This window comes from Phocoena sinus, chromosome 12, assembly GCF_008692025.1.
Source record: "Phocoena sinus isolate mPhoSin1 chromosome 12, mPhoSin1.pri, whole genome shotgun sequence".
NCBI classification, from domain to species: domain Eukaryota; kingdom Metazoa; phylum Chordata; class Mammalia; order Artiodactyla; family Phocoenidae; genus Phocoena; species Phocoena sinus.
Window position 1 is genome coordinate 43,778,047 of NC_045774.1, and position 20,679 is coordinate 43,798,725.

At 35.4% G+C, this 20,679-nt stretch overlaps 1 protein-coding gene across 7 annotated transcripts in view; it reads left to right on the forward strand.

Annotated features, from left to right (window-relative positions):
- ZUP1 (zinc finger containing ubiquitin peptidase 1) overlaps window positions 1-20,679 on the forward strand; it is a 27,588-nt gene continuing 6,909 nt past the window's right edge. For 2 of the 7 annotated variants that reach the window (XM_032651268.1, XM_032651264.1), the window contains exons 1-9: window positions 17-316; window positions 1,564-2,139; window positions 5,279-5,389; window positions 7,113-7,234; window positions 8,822-8,990; window positions 15,438-15,626; window positions 15,911-16,076; window positions 18,465-18,616; window positions 19,729-19,949. In XM_032651268.1, the coding sequence (XP_032507159.1) occupies window positions 1,578-2,139; window positions 5,279-5,389; window positions 7,113-7,234; window positions 8,822-8,990; window positions 15,438-15,626; window positions 15,911-16,076; window positions 18,465-18,616; window positions 19,729-19,949 (1,692 nt within the window). In that variant the 5' untranslated portion in view covers window positions 17-316; window positions 1,564-1,577. Of the gene's footprint in view, window positions 373-805; window positions 857-1,563; window positions 2,140-5,278; window positions 5,390-7,112; window positions 7,235-8,821; window positions 8,991-15,437; window positions 15,627-15,910; window positions 16,077-18,464; window positions 18,617-19,728; window positions 19,950-20,679 lie in introns of all 7 variants that reach the window. The other 5 variants (XM_032651267.1, XM_032651270.1, XM_032651266.1 and 2 more) reach the window with 5 other exon arrangements.

A 20,679-nucleotide genomic window follows, 5' to 3' on the forward strand; every position in this document is an offset into this window, starting at 1 on the left:
TCCTTCCCTTCCGGGGAATAGAAGAAGAGCTTTTTTGAATTCGTTCCTGGAGGCTGAAGCTTTTCGGAGTCCCTGGTTCTCTTCTCGGTTCACCGTGAGTCTCTGGGTACAAAGAGGGCCTGCCTCAGTCTTTTAGGCCGGGAAAGGTAATCGACGCCGGGCACGTACTCCTCTGCCCGCAAGCCAGACGGCGTAAGCCGCGGGATCCGAAGAGGAAGCCAAGCACAGGGCAGTGTGGCCGGCCTATGGCCGGCTCTCCAGGCCGGTAGGTAGTGACCGTCCAGCCCTGGTTCCCTGGGCCCAACGCTTTGACCCAGTTAGTATCGGGGCTGGTTTCCTGTCCTGGCCTGGGACGCTGGCATGGACCCTTGGGTGGGCTCTGGCACCTCTCGCCGGCCTCCGTACATCTCTCACCCCCTGTTGTGATCTAAGTGTTAGGGAGTTGAAGCGCATCCTTCTGCGTCCAGCTGTGTCCCAGCCCGGGGAACGTAGAAAATTCTTTGCGTGTGACGTTCTTTCCACTGGGGGTTTGGGAGAATTTTCATCTAAAATCAGAGACTATTTTCACTTACCTGAAGGGAAATGGAAAAAAGGACAAAGTTGGGAGTTCTTAGAAAGCTACATTTATTTAAATGATGGGAATAATTTACTTATTTTTCATTTCCTGTTTGTTTTCTGAATAGTTTTTAGCTGAACCGTAGTCTGTAGTAGAAAGGTTGTGATGGTGATTGCTTTTTGAAAATTACTTCTTAGCAAAATCACCTTTGTGTCAGTAACCAGTACTTTATTTGTCCGTAAAACCCAGAAATGACTGCTGATTTAGTACAACTCGTTTTGTAGACCGAACCTCAAAGAGGTGAGATATCTCACCTAAAATTATGAAACCTGAGATTATAATCCAGTTCTCTTTGACTCTGGAATCAGTGCTGTTTTCTATTATGCTCACTCTGCTTTTATTTCTTTGGGTGGAGAGTACAGCCTCTGGAGCGTGACTGGGCTAGCATTTTGGCTAACCATTTTCTGGCGCTGGTGACATATCTGAGCCAGGGTTTCCTCCATATAGAATGATAATAATGATGCTTGAATTGGTTTGATACATGTAAAGCTCTTTAACTGTTAACTGCTATTATAAAGATTTGTTTATTTACCCAATTCATTGTTAATAACTTTAAAGTTTTTTATTTAGATATATCAGTTGGTAAGGTTTCTTCTCTTTGTTTTCTCTTACTTGACTTATTTTACCTGGGCAAGTTTATAAACGTTATTTTTTCTCTACCTCAGTCCAGAGACACTTTTTGAAATTTTTGAAAAATTATTTACTTTAATTTGCATTATCATTGCCTTTGTTTTATCGAAACCATAAACTTGAAATACAGTAGTGAAATTTTGGTTGAGATTTATAAATAAATTTGTGTATTTGAGGAACAGTAAGTACATTGAAAATTTCTTCATCTAAATAATCCAGTTATAAATAACAAATATAATTGCTCGAAATCATTTTACAAAATGTATTTTCTTCAACTCCTACTTTCAAACTTAAAATAATATTGTATTCTTTTCTAGTTACCTGCTGTACCATGCTATCTTGCAATATATGTGGTGAAACAGTAACCTCAGAACCAGACATGAAGGCTCACCTCCTAATTGTTCACATGGAAAATGAAGTTACATGTCCATTTTGCAAGTTGTCAGGTGTGAATTATGATGAAATGTGTTTTCATATTGAAACTGCTCATTTTGAGCAAAATGAACTAGAAAAAAACTTTGAGAGGATTAATACAGTACAGTATGGAACTTCCAATAGCAGGAAGGACAGCACCCTACAGTGTAGAATGGAAGTTAATTCAAGTATTCATTCAGCTTGTGCATCTAATCATCCGAAAATTTCAGCTCAAGGCCCGCCTAACAATGGTATTTTAAAACATAAAGGCTTTTATTCAGAGAACTTAACTGAATCTAGAAAATTCCTGAAAGATAAGGAAAAACAGTCTGACCGAACCAAAATTAAAGGATCAATTTATGAAGCAATGTATACTCCTCCTGAATGTCCATTCTGTGGAAAAATAGAAGGTTGTAGTCAAGATATGGAAACTCATGTGAAAACAGAGCATGCCGATCTTTTAGACACGCCATTAGAAGGTAAAGTATTCGTTTTATATAATAAATAAGTAGCAGTAGTCCCAGTTTAATATGTGGTGTCCCAAAAGTTGGTTTGTAAATGAGATCACTACAAATGTGTTTTCAGTTTGTTTATAACATTGTTCATTTGCCATTATTGCAATATGAAAATACAATAATGGAAAAGAGTTTTGATGCAAATAATAAATGTTTCAGCTACATTGAAAATAGTTTTAGAAACTTTCTGAGGAGAAATACACTCAGAGTCCAGTTTGCAGAGGCCATTCTTTTTTTTTTTTGCGGTACACGGGCCTCTCACTGTTGTGGCCTCTCCCGTTGCAGAGCACAGGCTCCGGACATGCAGGCTCAGCGGCCATGGCTCACGGGCCTAGCCACTCTGCGGCATGTGGGATCTTCCCGGACCGGGTCACGAACCTGGGTCCCCTGCATCGGCAGGCAGACTCTCAACCACTGCGCCATCAGGGAAGCCCTACAGAGGCCATTCTTTTATTTACCACCAGCCCAGTGGCATCTGAAATGTCTGGGACTCAGATTTTGTTACCAAGTTCTAGTTTGATTCTGTTATGATCAGAGAACGAACTTAATGGTTTAAGTTCTTTTGAATTTCTTGAAACTTGTTTTATGGCCTAAGGTATGGTATATGGTCTATCTTAGCACATGTTCCATAGACACTTGGGGAAAAAATGTGTGTTCTGCGGTTGTTGGGTCGAGTGTTCTATATTTGTCAATTAGGGTATGTTGTTTGATCATGTTCAGATCTTCCATGTCCTTGCTGATTTCCTGTCTAGCAGTTCTACCGGTTTTTGGAAGGGAGTTGAAGTCCCTAATTATAATTGTGTATTTGTCTGTTTTTCCTTTCAGCTCTATTAGGATTTGTTCCATGTATTTTGAGGCTCTTTTATTGGTGCATACACATTTAGAATCATGTATTTCTTTGATACCATTGAGTTTTTAAGAGTAATTTATATATTTTGGATGCAAGTCCTTTATCAGATAATGTGTTATGCAAATATTTTTTCCTGGTCTGAGGCTTGTCTTTTCATTCTCTTAACAGTGTCTTTCACAGCACAGAAGTTTTTACTTTTAATGAAGTTCAACTTACTTGATTTCTTCTTTCATGGGTTGTGCTTTTGGTGTTGTATCAAAACTCTTTGCCAGACCCAAGGTCACCTTTCCCATGTTATCTTCTAGAAATTTTAGAGTTTTGAATTTTACATTTAAGTCTGATTCATTTGAGTTAGTTTCTATAAAAGGTTAAGGAGAGTGCATAAATTCATTTTTTGAAATTTAATAAATGCTATTTTTTAGGGAAGTTTCAGGTTCACAGCAAAATTGAGTAGAAAGTACAGAGATTACCCATATACCCCCTGTCCCCTTATCCTCACAACCTTCTCCATTATTCAACAACCCATACCAAGTGATACGTTTGTTAAAATCTGAATCTACATTGACACATCAATATCACTCAAAGTCCATAGTTTACATTAGGGTTCACTCTTGGTGTTGTATATACTACAGGTTTTTTGGGGGTTTTTTTGTTTGTTTGTTTTGCGGTACGCGGGCCTCCCACCGCTGCAGCCCCTCCCGTCGCGGACCACAGGCTCCGGACACGCAGGCCCAGCGGCCATGGCTCACGGGCCCAGCCGCTCTGCGGCGTGCGGGATCCTCCCAGACCGGGGCACGAACCCGTGTCCCCTGCATCAGCAAGCAGACTCCCAACCACTGCGCCACCAGGGAAGCCCTATTCTACACGTTTTTTTTTTTTTTTTTTTTTTTTTTTTTTATGCGTTACGCGGGCCTCTCACTGTTGTGGCCTCTCCCGTTGCGGAGGACAGGCTCCGGACGCGCAGGCTCAGCGGCCATGGCTCACGGGCCCAGCCGCTCCGCGGCACGTGGGATCCTCCCAGACCGGGGCACGAACCCGTGTCCCCTGCATCGGCAGGCGGACTCTCAACCACTGCGCCACCAGGGAAGCCCTATTCTACAGGTTTTGATGAATGTATAATTACATGAACCCACCATTTAGTATTTAGTATCATACAGAATAGTCACACTGCCCTAAAACTCCTCTGTGCTCCATCTATTCATCCTTCCCTCCCCCTGGCCACTGGCAGCCACTGATCTTTTTACTATCCATATTTTTGCCTTTTCCAAAATGTCATATAATTAGAATCATACAGTATGTCGCTTTTTCAGATTGGTTTATTTCACTAAGTAATGTACATTTAAGATTCCTCCATGTCTTTTTATGACTTGATAGCCCATTCTTTTTTTTTTTAAGCATTGAATAATATTCCTTTGGATGTGCCACAGTTTATTTATCTGTTCACCTACTGAAGGACATCTTGGTTGCTTCCAGGTTTTGGCAATTATGAATAAAGCTGCTATAAATGTCCATGTACCGGTTTTTGTGTCAACAGAAATTTTCGATTCATTTGGGTAAATACAAGGGAATTCATGATTCTGGATCATATGGTGACAATGTGTTTAGTTTTATAAGAAACTGCCAAATCCTTCCAAGGTGGTTGTACCATTTTGCATTCCCACCAGCAGTGAATGAGAGGTCCTCTTGCTCACATCCTTGCCAGCATTTTGTGTTGTCAGTGGTCCAGATTTTGGTCATTCTAATATATGTGTAGTGCTATCTTGTTTTAATTTGCAGTTCCCTAATAACATAACATTTTCGGTATCCAGTATCAGCCAGGTCTTGGTCTTGTAGAGGTACCATTTCTTCTGTCTTGGGCATGCTCCCAACTAGGGCATTTGATCCCAGTGTCCTGCTTTTTTGCTGAATGCTTGAATTCTGCATGTCACCACGCAGTTTGGAGGGTACTAAGAATCCAGCTCCCAAAGTCCATATCTGAACCGGCCTCTACTTACCATTTGATTTTCCTTTTTCCTTTTCTTGTTTTGACTACGGAGCTAAATGTTTATTATTAATATTTTCCTTTATTGTAAGAGGTTTGTGCTTATGCTCAGACTTTCATCTTGACCCTAGAAGTAGAAAAATTGCTTTAAATCCAACTACAAAGAGCTTTTACTTATTTAATAAAGTTAGTGGGTAGTAGAGTCTTTGACTTGGCGTGAAAAATTTTAAGGTTTTAAAAATCAAACCAACTAAATTGTATCTCTAATACAGATTGTAATCAACCACTCTATGACTGCCCTATGTGTGGGCTCATCTGTACAAATTACCATATTCTCCAAGAACATGTTGACTTGCATTTGGAAGAAAGCAGCTTTGGACAAGGTATGCCTATATGTTTAAAGATAAGAATGTCATGATTTAATTTCTACTTCCTAGGATACTATCTACTTTTTAGATTAGTGTTATAGAGGGGGAAAAAAACCCACAGTGGTTAAAAATAAATCTGTCCCTTAAAAAATTCTAATACCGCTTCAACTTTTTTAAGAAGTTTTTTCACAGAAAAGTTATAAAGGATGAACTATTGTGACCAATGACTGAACTAGGGGTGTGAATCCAGGGTTTTGACCTAGAACATCAGTATTTAGAAGACAGTGAAATATTGTACAATTTAAAAAACCTTTTTGATTTATAAGTTGAGGCCATTCTTTCAGCAGCTGGAAGTAGTTGAATTTAGCATCTTGTCAGTAAAAATTGTTTATGAACTAGGAAGCTGCCATATGGTACATATAATTTTAAAAAGAATATGAACTATGAGACTTAAAAGTTTTTCAAGTGCATTTTCAGATGCTATTCTAGTTTCTTTATTACCACCTACTAGTTTTATAAGAGATTCTAAAGTTTTCCTCTGTCCCCTATTTTTTTAATAGTGGTATTGATTAAGTAATCATGAGGGTGCCTTAGAAGTGGAAAGATCCTATATGATTTTCACAATTCCATTGAAACAAAATGTAATGTAGACCTAAAGAGAAACCAATTGTATTCTACTGGATTTCAGTTTCTTAAGGTACATAGATATCTCCTGTTAGTGCAGGGGTTTTTAGTGTTCATTATCAGTGATCCTAGTACCACTTAGTGATGTCCAGGGACAGCATTACCTGCTCACTCAGCCTAATACGAAGATGAGAATTACTGGAGTAAAGATGGAACAGTTCTCTACTGTGGTGGTTCTTTACTAATTACTGTGGAAGAATAAATCTCTGAAGTTGAGAGTCTAATAGTTCTTACTTTGTTTATGATAAGCTTTGTATGGGTACATAAATTATTCTGTAAGCCTGTAGTGGGTAATGAGAGAAAGATATGGTCTGAATGAATCACTGTTGATAGCTTCAGAAGTATGCTAAGAATCAGTTTTGAATTGCATATTTCTACCAGTGGAAGTAGGGACAAATTAGGAAGATGGAGCAGAGCCTGAGAGATTTGAAAGGAAAGAAAGAATATTCAGATACATAATTAAACCATCAAATTGGGAGGTCAAGGAGATGCTGGCCAGAAGACACTCACTAATGGATCTGTGGGACACTGGGTAGAGAGGAAAAAGGGCAAGATGTTCCATAGTTGTACTATTTGCTTAGGGGTCAGATTGTAATTAATTTATAATCTAATATCTGTACTTTGCAAACTTATATTTTTACCTTCTTTATTTTTTCCTTTTCCCCCCTAGTATTTCTTTTAAAAACCAATATGCCTTATTTTTGTTAATGAGGGGCACTACTCAAGGGTGCTACTTAATTTCTCTAAGTTCTGGTTTCCTTAGTAGATAATAATACCTAACTTCCTAAGGTTGTTATGAGGATCCAAATGAGATAATAAGAAGTGCCTGTCACAGCCTAAACACTCAGCGAGTATTAGCGATTTAAGTGGAGGTTATACCCTTACAGAAGCAGTTCAAGTTCTGCTAGATTTGTTCTCAGTGTTTCTGTGACATCGTAGTCATGAATAAATGGCAAAATATAGCATTTACTCCTTTTAAAAAATATGTAATAACATATAAGTGAGCCTTTATTTCAGTAGTTATATTATTCTAAACATTAAAATTTTATAATAGGTATGGATAGAGTCCAGTGTTCTAGAGATCTGGAATTGGCTCAACAGCTTCAACAAGAAGAAGACAGAAAGAGGAGATCTGAAGAATCAAGACAAGAAATGGAAGAATTTCAGAACCTGCAGGTACAAACATTAATAGCAATTAAATTATTTTCGTTTGGTTAGAGTTCTTATTTTTCAAACATGCTATCAAGCCTTCAGCCTATTACTTTTGTCTTTATTATACAAAATATTTTTTTACATTTTTTTTTATAGTTCATAACAGCCACCATTTATAAGTACTCATTCTGGTCATGTACTGGGGTGAACACTTCATATAAAGTATCTTAAAATCTTCACTGCTCCATGAAGTTATTTTAGACTTTTTTTTTTAACAGCAGATGAAGAAATGGAGACATAAAGTACTTAAGTAGCTTAACTTGCTCAGGGTTTGGCAGTATTAAATGGTAAAGCCTGGATATAAACCTATGTCAATGGGGAAAATTAGGAAATTGAGACTCAGAATTTTAAGTGTTTGTATAGGTACTTAAAATATAAACTTAGAATTAATGTCTCCTGAGTCTTAAATTCTTTTAGTGATTGCAATTCAGGCATTTAGAAAACCATTTTTAATGGAAAATGCTTTTTGATGATGTTTGAGACTTCATTTTTTTAGGTGAGTGGTGGTATCTGTTGAACTAAACTGGTAGCATCTATTATATTTTTAATGCATTAAAAATTTTAACAGCTTTTTCTACTTTTTTCAGACCTAATTTGCTGTAGACTATGATGTCATCTGTGCTAATAATGCTCAATATAGTTTTTAAGTGTTCTTTTTCTATGTGCTAATAGGGTAATATATGAGTAAAAAGGGTTTATGATTGAATAGGTTTGAAAGTGTCCAGTTAAACAGGTTTGTGTACTTGGGGTCTTCTCAAAGCCTTTAATATACTAATATGCATTGTACATATCATACTCTTCCTGATCTTATTTGACCTCTGACTTTTTTTTCTCCAGTATCTTAGACATGGCTATTCTTCCTTTGGAATATCTAATTTAGGCTATTTTTCTCATTCATGATTCATTTATTTGCAAAATTATTTTCCCACCAGGATTCAGAGGAGAAAAGAAAGTTGGCTTTTCCTAAGTCTTCTTTGCCTTATATAATTTTGAAACATTTATCAATACAAAAACTTTTCAGTGTTTAAGGGAGTTTATTATGTAAGTTTGCAGGTTACTTGTTCAAATCTCAGAAATGTTTTCCATAGGGGCTGTTTTAACATATTATTGTCAGTGTGCAAAAACATAGTTCATTTACTACATAGAATGAATACCTGAATGAATTATGGATTAAGTAGGCCTTTGTAGGCTAGCCTAGGAACCAAATAACAAGTACTGACAGGTTGTCTTGAAAAAATCAGCAGTATGGTCAGAACTCATCTGCCTTTCACAGTACCATTAGTAGGAAGACAGGATTCTCTACTTTCCCTGCTACAAGGAAAACAAGTCTCTTGCCATGATGGTTGTTTGTAGAGAAAGGTTATTATTAACTTAGGGATTTTTTTGTGTGTGATTTATTTTTCATAAAAATCTTTAAGTTGACTTGTATAAATGTCTATAAACCAGAATGTTTCAAAATATATTTCCAGATATAAAAAATAGTGGGAAGTTTCCATCCTCATTAATGTAAAAGGACATAAAAATTAAGTCATTTGTTTTTATGTTCAATAGAGACAATATGGTTTAAATAATTCTGGAGGGTACAAGCAACAGCAGCTACGAAATATGGAGATAGAAGTAAATAGGGGAAGAATGCATCCATCTGAATTTCATAGAAGAAAAGCTGATATGATGGAATCACTAGCTATTGGTATTGATGATGGAAAAACAAAAACTTCTGGTGAGTATTTAAACATCCAAATCATGGTTTTAATATTCCATACATCACTGAAGTAATAATCAGAATTATTTGAATTTTGCTTAATTTTCATAACCCATAGTTTATATAGTTTTAGGGGAGACTGTGTGTTCAAGTAATTTTTTGTTTGTTGTTTTAAAACTCCTGAACTTTTATAGTAAATAATTCACTTTTATATTGTGTCAGTTTATTTGACATTTGGAAACAAACCTTTTAGAAAAGTTTTTAAGTGCTTACTATGTTCTAGACAATTGCTGTCTAGTAGAATGTGAGCCACATAAATAATTTTAAATTTTCAGTAGTCACATTAGAAAAAGTAAAAAGGACTAGGTGAAATTAATTTTAATATTTTTCCAGCATGTCCATAATATGTCAACATGTAATAGGTATTAAAAACTGTTAATGGGATATTTTACAATTCTTCAAAATCCAATGTGTATTTTACTTTACAGGGCATATCAGTTTGGACAAGGCACACTTCAGGTGTTCAAATAGCCACCTGTAAATAGTTTCTACCGTATTGTTCAGTACAGTTTTAGATACTAAGACCTTTATATATATTGTATCATGTAACTCTCAAAAGAAAAATCTTGTGTACTGTTCGATTTTTCTGGATGAGGTCATTGTGACTTAGGTTAAATTACTTTCCCGGGGCTTCCCTGGTGGCGCAGTGGTTGAGAGTCCGCCTGCCGATGCAGGGGACACGGGTTCGTGCCCCGGTCTGGGAGGATCCCGCATGCCGCGGAGCGGCTGGGCCCGTGAGCCATGGCCGCTGAGCCTGCGCGTCCGGAGCCTGTCCTCCGCAACGGGAGAGGCCACAACAGTGAGAGGCCCGCGTAACGCATAAAAAAAAAAAAAAAAAAAAAAAAAAAAATTACTTTCCCAAGGTAAGGTTACATAGCTAGTTATTGGCCCAGCTGGTATTCACAATCAGATCTGCCTTATTCCAAAGAATGCCATTTTTCCTGATGTTTTTAACATTTTTTTTAACATATCTGTTAGTATAGTTTAAAAAAAACCCAAATTATATGGAAACAGCTTTGTTCCCACCACCCAGTTTTTATGAAATTTAATGTTTTAAAGCTGTAAACCCTTTCATATGTATTTTAAACCCCTTGCGTACCCCTCATTCATTCTGATTTCTGTCCTCCACAAAGGGAATCATTATCCTGAATTTGGTATTTATCAGTCTCATATATGTTTTAATAATTTTATCTTATATGTAGGTTTCCATAATAATAAATAATCTTTTATATTTTAAACTACATGTAAATTGGTATACAATATGTATGCTTTAATTGGATTTGCTTAAATATATTGCTCCTTATAACTGTACTTCATTCATTTTGATTGCTGTATAGAATTTCCTTGTATTACTTAGGTTGTTTCCAGTGTTTTATTCTTACAAATTGTGAACAGGTTTCCCCCTCAAGAGTTTCTCTAACATCCAGACTGGAAATACTAGATTAAAGGGTATTTGAATAATTAACTTTGTTAAGGGTATTATGGAGTTGTTTTCTAAAATGGTTGTAATCTACATTAGCATCAGTGTGTTCTGACTTATACTTTGTATCGTGACACCTTTTAAGTTTTGCCATTTAATAGGGCATGAGAGGAGGATACATCTCTTAATTGTATTTCTCGGATTACTCCTGAGTTAGTTTCTTCTGTAAATAACCTAGTCCCTTCCTTTTCCCCTTCTCTGTTGGGTTGTTTGTCCTTTTCTTATTGATTTTTGGAAGTCCATTAAGTATTCAGGATACTAATTCTTCATTGATTATATGAGGAGCAAATATCTTCTTCAAATCTATAATTTGCCTTTAAGTTTTGTACATGGTGTCTTCAATTAGACAGAATTTTAAATTTGAATATAATCGAATTTCTCAATCTTTCCCTTTATTTGTTTTCTAAGTGTCTTGTTTAAGAAACCCCCCCATCTTTGAGATCATAAACATATCCCTTTATATTGTCTTTAAATATTTATACCCTTAAAATGGATAACCAACAAGGACCTACTGTATAGCACAGGGAACTCTGCTCAATATTATGTAACAACCTAAATGGGAAAAGAATTTGAAAAAGAATAGATACATGTATATGTATAACTGAATCACTTTGCTGTACACCTGAAACTATCACAAAATTGTTAATCAGCTATACTCCAATATAAAATAAAAAGTTTAAAAAAAAGTATATATTTTTTTAAAAAGATAATTCCTTCACATTGATCATGGTATGTTTTTATGCCAACTGGAAGTGATTATAGCACATAAAAATCAACTCACTGTGATAAACCATAATATGGAAAAGAATATTATATGTATAACTGAGTCACTTTGCTGTACAGTAGAAATTAACACATTGTAAATCAACTGTACTTCAATAAAATAAACTAAAATTTAAAAAAATAGAACAAAACAAAAGAAAAATTTATGCCTGCTTTTCATATTCAGGAATTCCCTGGTGGTCCAGTGGTTAGGACTCCGCACTTCCACTGCAGGGGGCACAAGTTTGATCCCTGGTTGGGGAACTAAGATCCCGCAAGCGGCGCTGCCAAAAATATAAAATAAAATAAAGTAGCCATTACTAAAAAAAAAATTATACCTTGCTTTTCATATTTTGACTTTTAATCAACTTGGAATTTATTTGTGCATATGTCTGTGTGAGAGAGAGGGAAGGAGGGAAAAAGTTGAGTGAGAGAAAGAGAAGGTATGGATCTAATTTTTCCCCTTATTTATAGTGATACTTACAATACTAAATTGTTATTGCTTATTTATCTCAGTACCACTTAGCAAATCTGTACTGTCTCCATGTATTTGTAACACATATGTCATATTTTCACATATCCATAGGTCTGTTTCTGAAGGCTGTCTTTATACTTCAAGGGTCTCCCTGCAGAGTTTCCATACAGGATAGGACTTCCCAGCAGATGTGTAATATGATGCATTAGGGTATATAGGAAGAAAATATTAGAACTTCTACTTGTCTTTAATTTATGGTATCTTTTAATTTCTGTTTATGCATATGTTTTAGAGTTACTGGAGAATATAGTAGTGTATGTATAATTTAAAATAAATATATCTGTAAAAGATTGAAGAACACTGACCTGTAACATACTGTGTCCTTTTTATTTAGAAGTAATCGATTTAGTGCTAAAGATTTTTTTTACTCCCTTCACTCATTTCTCCCATCCCCCCACATCCTGCCTCTGGCAAAGACCAGTCTGTTCCCTGTATCCATGAGCTTGTTTTTGTTGTTGTTGTTGTTTTGTTGTTGTGTTTTTAGATTCCACATGTAAGAGAGATAATGCAGTATCTGTCTTTCCCTATCTGACTTACTTCACTTAGCATAATGCCCTTAAGATCCCTCCACTGTTATAAATGGCAAGATTTCACTCTGTTCTGTGGCTAAGTAATATTCCATTGTATGTATGTATGTGTGTGTGTTATCTCTTCTCATTTTGTTTTTTGTTGTTGTTACATTAATTTTTTTATTTTTTTTATTGGGGTATAGTTGATTTACAATATTATTAGTTTCAGGTATACAACATAGTGATTCAGTACTTTTTAGATTATACTCTAAAGTTATTATAAAATATTGGCTATATTCCTTGTGCTGTATAATATATCCTTGTAGCTTATTTATTTTACACATAGTAGTTTGTACTTCTTAACCCCCTACCCCTATTTTGCCCCTTTTTCCTTCTCTCTCCCCACTGGTTAACCACTGATTTGTTCTCTATATATGTGAGTCTGTTTCTGTTTTGTTACATTCATTTGTTTTATTTTTTAGATCCCTCATATAAGTGATAACATACAGTATTTGTCTTTCTCTGTCTGACTTTCTCTGTCTGACTAAGCATTATTACCCTTCAGGTCCATCCATGTTGTTGCAGATGGTGAAATTTCATTCTCTTTTCTGGCTGAGTAGCATTCCTTTGCGTGTATGTATGTGTACCACAATTTCTTTATCCATTCATCCTTCAGTGGACACTTAGGGTCTATATCTTGTCTATTATAAACCATTATGCAGTGAACATAGGAGTGCATATATCTTTTCAAGTTAGTATTTTTGTTTTCTTCTGAAACAAATTGGCTTGCTGTGTCATATGGTAGTGAAATTGCTGGATCATATGGTAGTTCTAGTTTTATTTATTTGAGGAACCTCCATACTGTTTTCAGTAGTAGCTGCAACAGCTTTCAAAAGTATGCAAATATATACAGTCCTGTTGGACTGCTAGTATAAGGCCTGCTCACCAGGTGATATGGCAGTGTCCCCTGGGTGACAGTCGCAAAAATCAGGGTTGCATACAAGTGTATGGGCTCTTTTCTGGAAGTTACTGGTAAGCTGGAGTAAGACAGAGGGAAAATGCCAAGGTGGCATCCACAGCCTTCGTTCCTTGAGAGCAGCTCCGTAGTCCACTAGATATGTGCCAATCCTGAAGCTTGCCCCCCAGGCTGAAGCTCTAAGACAAAAAAAGAGGCTGCCTTCAGAGAAAGACTTGGGGATATGCCTCAGTGTTCGTCTATGCAGTACCCTGGAGGTGGCGGCCTTCTAAGAATTGTCTTCCCGATTACCATAGTCCTGTGAGACCCAGTAATGCAAGCCCTCCTGGCCACCAGAATCAGGCCATCAGGGTGGCAGCTGTGAAAGCTGGGGTACCAGGCGTGTGTAAGGCTCCCCTCCAGGAGACACTGGCTCTCTGAAAACTTCCCTAACCTTGGGAAGGAAAAAGAAATCCAGATCCAGGAAATCCAGACTTCCAAATAAATTTTGTATTTTTTGTTAGTTATGCAGATGTTAATTGAAGCTGCTCTCATTTGAAGAGTCTCATTATTTTAACATTCTATATTCTATATAGAATAGAATTTAGCAGAAGGTACATTCATCTTGGAAAATATCTAAAGACATTTAGGTGCTAAGAAATAAAAAACTTTAATTATGAGGAAATTTTCCTTTAAAAGCAAGTGCTATGATGTGGTTACTAGGACAGTATTACCTACACAATGAGGCACCATTGAGTTAGTAATAACTATGCCAAAGTATATTAGAATGTACATTACTTTTTTTTTCCTATTTTTCTGTTATTCCACCTCACTCTTAAATGTCTCTCAAATCTTGATCTCTGTATCAAAGTCTATGATACTGAATCTCACATTAATTTCTCTGAATTCCTAGAGTACCCATTCCATGCTACAACATTTAGTACTCAGTTATATAGCATTTTAATTGTTCTTTTTCTTGACGGTGAGTCTAATCTTTTTAAGTTCCCTGGAAATGGTTATAATGGTCTGTATTTCTGTCCTTCATAGTGTAGGCACAGCTACAACTCTTGGTTCCTTTAATTGTTTTGATTTATTGACTCTGCCTTCTTAAAGACAAAAACCCATTTTCCTATAGGATAATCTTCACTCAAGTAAAGTATTTAGTGATTGCCTTTTTGGTGCCATGTTCTATGTGAGAAAGTATGGGCTATCCAAATAAGATTTTCCTGCCAATAAGCTTCCCAGAGTCTGTAAAGTATACACAAAGAACTGTAGAATTCTGCCATGAAATATGACCAGTACCTAGGAGGCACAAGTAAAATGTAGTGATTGTTCAGAAGAAGAGGACCTTTCTGTTTGGGGTTATGGAATCAGGAAAAGTGTTTACAAAGACTGTAACATTTGCTTCTGAAGGTATCAGTAGGATTTTGAAATATAGGGAGAGTTACTAGAAGGAGGAAAGGGATAGAATCAGATGTACCCTGTCCTAACACCTTGTTAGTCATGCTATAGCACTTATTATAATCTGGGTCCAGGAGGTTTTAAAGAATCTTGTCATAATATTTTGTATCCTCAATGCTTAGCATAGTGCTAAGTATTTTAAAAGTGCTTAGTAAATATTGTAATTGAATGAAAACTCCATGGTCAAAATCATGTTCAGTTAGGCCACAGCCAAAATTGTGGCAAGAAGAGTGGTTTGAAATAAAGGTAAGTTAGATGATAGCCTGCTGTGGGCTTCATATACCATGGATTAAAACTATTCCATGGGTAATAGGAGGCTATTGAAGTTTTTAAATTGAGAGCAAATTGACTAGGACTGAGCTTTAGAAAGAATGATGTCCAGCAGAATGTATAATAAAATGGGGGGGTCAAGAACATTCATTCAGCAGTGTACTTTTATGTGCTGGCCCTGCAGATGTAGAAGTGAAGGAAGCAAACAGTTTCAATTCAGCATAATAAGTAACATGCTAGTATTAGGAAACTCGCATAGTAGTAATAAATAAGCAGGACAATAACCAAGATTATATCAGTAAAAAGATAAAGAAGATGGAATCGACAGGATTTAGATGTGGCCCTTGAGAAAGAGGTTGATGTTAGAAATATATGAGACAGCCATAGAAAGATGATATCCCTCTAAACTTTCTAAATCTCTTTTTCACTTTAGGAATTATGGAAGCACTTTATAGGTATTATCAGAATGCTGCCACAGATGTGAGGCGTGTGTGGCTTTCTACAGTAGTGGATCACTTTCAGTCATCTTTTGGTGACAAAGGTTGGGGTTGTGGTTACAGAAATTTCCAAATGCTGCTTTCATCATTATTGCAAAATGATGCTTATGATGATTGCTTGAAAGGTATGTGAAATACAATACCCCGAACTTATCATCTGATAAAGTACATTTGACATGGAATGAATTAATATATAGTAGGCACAATTAATAGCTTTAATAAAGATGTATTTTAGTGAATATTTACATTAAAAACCTGAATTCTGGTTGAAGGAAGAGAAAATTATACAGTAGATGTCAGAAATACTGGCATAAAAACTGTAGGTTCCTGTAGAATGTATGGTGTACTGCTAAATGATATTATTCAGTACTTTACTGTCATATTACATATTTGCTTTGTATAATTTTAGGTATGTCAGTTCCTTGCATTCCAAAAATTCAGTCTATGATTGAAGATGCATGGAAGGAAGGTTTTGATCCCCAGGGTGCCTCTCAACTTAATAACAGGTTACAGGGAACAAAGGCCTGGATTGGAGCATGTGAAGTATATACACTTCTGACCTCCCTAAGGATAAAGTATGTACCTAAAAAACCAAGTTAATGTTATTGTCATATCTGGGAAATTTTTGTTATTGTGGTTTTTTTTTTTATCAAAGGGATAGTTAAAAAATAAAATTTAAGTAGCATTAAAATGAAAGACAGTGAAAACCAGCAACTCATTCCCCATTTCGTGTTCTTATCTATTCTCAAGTCCTGTCTCTCAGAGGCAGCTGTCACTTCCATTGTTTTTAAATAATATGCTTTCATGGCCTTTTCTTGGTTTGTCACTTTTAGACATTGTCTATTGCATTCTCCTTATATCTCCCATCTGTTTCCCCTCAATTTTTGTAATATGGTTAACTCTCAGTTTTTATTAAGTTAAAGTCAGGGTTTACATCATGACTGTGTAAATATTATTCATTGCTGATTTTATATCTTTCCTGAAAAGCTTTTTAAAATTTAAGAATTGCCTTTCCTTTTCCGTTTTACAGTTTGGCTGCATCATGGTCAAATTTTTCCAAAAACTCGATTTATCATGAAATCTGAGGTGCTCCTTATTCCTGGACACCTTTTTCTTGAAGCTGTCTTTCCTCTGCTCTAGTCTGCATTATTTGCCTTCTAGATCCCTTCCATAGCTCTAATCATGTTGCATTTCTTCACTGTTTTCTTGAATTGGGTCCTGGATTTTTCCTGGATTCCATGTCTCTCTCTTTTTTGGATTACTCTCTTTTGCTTGAACAATTCCTTTATTAGCCTTCTAAGAAAAGGTACCTAGTCTTATTACATAAGTGATAGTTTGTGTGGCTGTATTATTCTTAACCCAAAATCATTTTCAAATCAGATCAAGTTGTTACTCTGTTGACTTCTAGCAATCAGTATTACTAAAGAGAAGGTAAGCTGCCATCTGATTTTTGTTCCTTTGTGTATAACCTATTTATTTTCTCTGGAAGTTTTTTTGCATCTTTTCTTAGCCCCGATACTATGAAATTTCACCATTGGATGTGGGGCTTTGATTCATTGTGTTGGGCATTTGTTTTTCCTTTTGAATCTGGAATTGTAGGCTATAAGATCTCAGTATAGTGGTTAAGGGCTTAGACTTTTTGAAGTAAGATTGCCTACAATTGATTCTAGCTTTCTGCCTACTAGCTCTATGACTTAACTTGTCCTAGTCCCACCATTGATAAAAGAACATGTAAATAGTTACTGCTTCATAGAGTTGTAGTGATAATTAAATGAGATAATAATGTCCTTAGGACTATGACTGGCATGTAGTAAGAGCTTAGAGGTTAAATGTTGTTTGATAATTATGATCCCTCCATTTTCTTTATTTTTCTTTCCGGAACTCCTGTTAGTTGGCCACTGAACTTCTTTGACTTTCTTTGATTTTGTTTTACTATCTAAATTTACTCAACGTTATCTCCCAACTACTCTATTGAAATTTTTATTTTAACAATCATGTTTTTAATTTTAAGGGGTAATTTCATAGCATCGTATTCTTTTATGGTTATAAAATTTTTTTCCAACATTTTCTCTTTTTCTATTCCTTGCATTTTTCTGTATCCTCCATGTTAAATTGTTTTCATGTCTATTTATTTTAGTCTTTTCCATTTGGAAGGCTTTCTTCTAACTTTTTAAAATCCTTAGCTGTCTGTTCCTAAAGTGAAGAATGAGGCACTAAAAAGCTGATTGGCGGACCTCGGCTTTCAAGAGACATCGGAGATAGATGCTTATGATCATCTTTAATGGAAAGTTTGCCTTAAGCTTCATGACTCTATATTAATTGCTTTTACTTATATTCGACCTTCTTTAAAATAGTTGTTGAGAAGTGTAAATAGTGCTCCTGGTTAAAATAGTTTGGTTTATTCATGGTTGACTTCCTCTTGAGGAAACAATACCACCATGGTCTGTTGCCAAGTAGGAGATAGATAGATGGGGGTACATACAGGTTTTTTATGATCTTTACAGGTATTCTTTTCTTGTCTATTATTGAAATTTGAGAGAACTGACAGGAAAAATATTTAGGATATTTTTGATAGCTTCAAATGGCTGTTGAGGAATTATAATTAGAGGTCAGCTTCTAATTGATCATTGGGTTTAGAGACTTTGGAGTAAAAGTCCCTATGTCTCAGGTTATAGGTAGACTTTTAAAAATCAAGTATGACCCTCATTTACTACTAATGGAAGTTTTATATGTCAGAAAATTTTTGTAACTTTTATATCTGTCATCAACCTTAAAAGTTATTTAAATAATTTTCTCATAAAATAAGTTTTCAGATAAATAATAAAATTTTTATTTCTTCTTAAGAAAATGATGATGAAATAAAATTAATTCTAAATTAAGAATTTTTTGTATTTTATAACTATTGATGAAAATATTTTTTTAATATTTTTCTAAATAATCCATTTTGTCAATTTTTTTTATAGGTGTCGTATTATTGACTTTCACAAGTCAACTGGCCCTTTGGGTACACACCCTCGCTTATTCGAATGGATAATGAGCTACTATTCTTCAGAGAGAGAAGGGAGTCCAAAAGTACTGTTTACATCTAAACCTCCTATCTATCTTCAACATCAAGGTTAGTATAACTTACAGATACTAAGTATAACTTATAAGACAATTTATTTTTATAACACAGGCAATTGGCTTTTGCTTTAGGATACGTTAAGATTCTGATAATTAATGGGAGGAGAGGAGTATTGTGACATTACTCTGATTTTTAGAGCTGTATTGTCATGACACATTCCAGTAATGGATGATGTCCTTGGTGTCTTCAGGGCCACCTGGTTCACTCTCCCTTTATTGTTCATCCTTTACATTTTCCAAGGCTTTACCTCACTTCAGTGAGGCCTTCCCTGACCATCTTTTTAAAAAATTCATCTTGTTATTCTACCCCCCTCCAACAATGGCATTTCCTATCCCTCTTCCCTGCTTTATTTTTCTTTATCTAACATGATATATATAAACTTTACCTATTTACCTTGTTTGTGGAGAATTCCTTCCTATTAGAATATAAGCTCCATGAAGGCAGAAGTGTTTGTTTTGTTTGCTTTTGTATCACTAACTGCATGGAATAGTGCCTGGCATATGGATATTTCATAAAATTTGTTGAATGGATGATTTGGATTGACAGGAGGAAGGAGAAGTAAATATTAGGAATTTCATTGTTCAGGATACAAGCTAGAAAGTTTAAGCCCTTCTCATTGAAATTCTAGTATGTATAAATTGACTCTTGTTTACCTTTTGGAACCATGAGACTTTTTGTTCTTCAGTAGGTAAATTTCAAATCCATTCATCTGAGATAATTTGAATAAGAAGGGCTATGGGATTAGGAAAGAAAAACTAAAATATACAGCATAGTGAAAGTAGAATTTTTTGCCGTGAAGCCTTTAGAAAACTAAAATTGAACAAAGAAAACTGAAAGTATCTTAGAACTGAAAGAACTCAGATAACCTATATGTCAGAGGGACTGACTGTATTTATATTCTAAATACACATGTGCACACACACTATATATAGAAAGTGTATATAGTGTGTCTATATATGTGCGTGTGTATATATAGTAACATATCTGTATATAGCTGTACATATAGGTAGATATCTCACACACACACACACACACACACACACACACACACACACACATATATATATATATATACATATAGCTCTTACTTGATTTTTTGATAGGTCATAGTCAAACAGTTGTTGGAATTGAAGAGAGAAAAAACCGAACATTATGTTTACTAGTATTTGATCCTGGATGTCCTTCTCGAGAAATGCAGAAACTCTTAAAACAAGACATGGAAGCTAGCAGTGTCAAGCAACTTCGGAAATTTGTGGGGAATTTAAAACATAAGCAGTACCAGATAGTGGCAGTAGAGGGTGTTCTTTCTTCGGAGGAGAAAATTGTAAGTATCTAAATATTTATTATGTGAAGCTTGGACAGGTTGGACTTCAGAGTATAAAATTTTTAGCTTACTCCTAACACCTCATTCTCTAACATTAGGTTGGCAAAGATATTTTGTATGTCATTTAATTTCTGGAATGAACATCTTTAAATTTCAAATGGTACCTAATTTTGTCAAATATTTTACTTGGAGCTTCACAAAAATATTTAATTTTATAATACATAATTTAATTTTTAATGTCAGGGGAGTAATGAAAAATGGCAACATATATGGTAAGAAAAAGCTAACTTAATCCAAGGAGTTCTAACTCATATTGGTCTCATAATTACTGTTTATTAAATGTGATTCTAGTGATTCCTGAGGCTCTGTGTTAGGCACTTAGATATGTTGGATGAACTATTGGAGATATATATATCACACTATTGAGAGAGTGAAGTACTCTAATAGGACACATACACTTACTTATTGGATATATACAATTCCAGAAATTAACTTCAGTACAGTTATCTCTTTATCCCTTGCATTTAAGTGATGAGTAGTACATTATAGAAGAATTCCTAGGAATTGGAAACCCTCCACTTGTATAAACTGAAGCTATGTGGTAGCATATCAAGTCTAGAAAATACACAGTTCTCAAATCTTAAAGAAAAAAAATGTCCCTATTAGAGTACTTCACATTTGTTTCCCTCTAAAGAGAGAAGAGATAGAGCAGTAGAAAGGAGCGTTTATG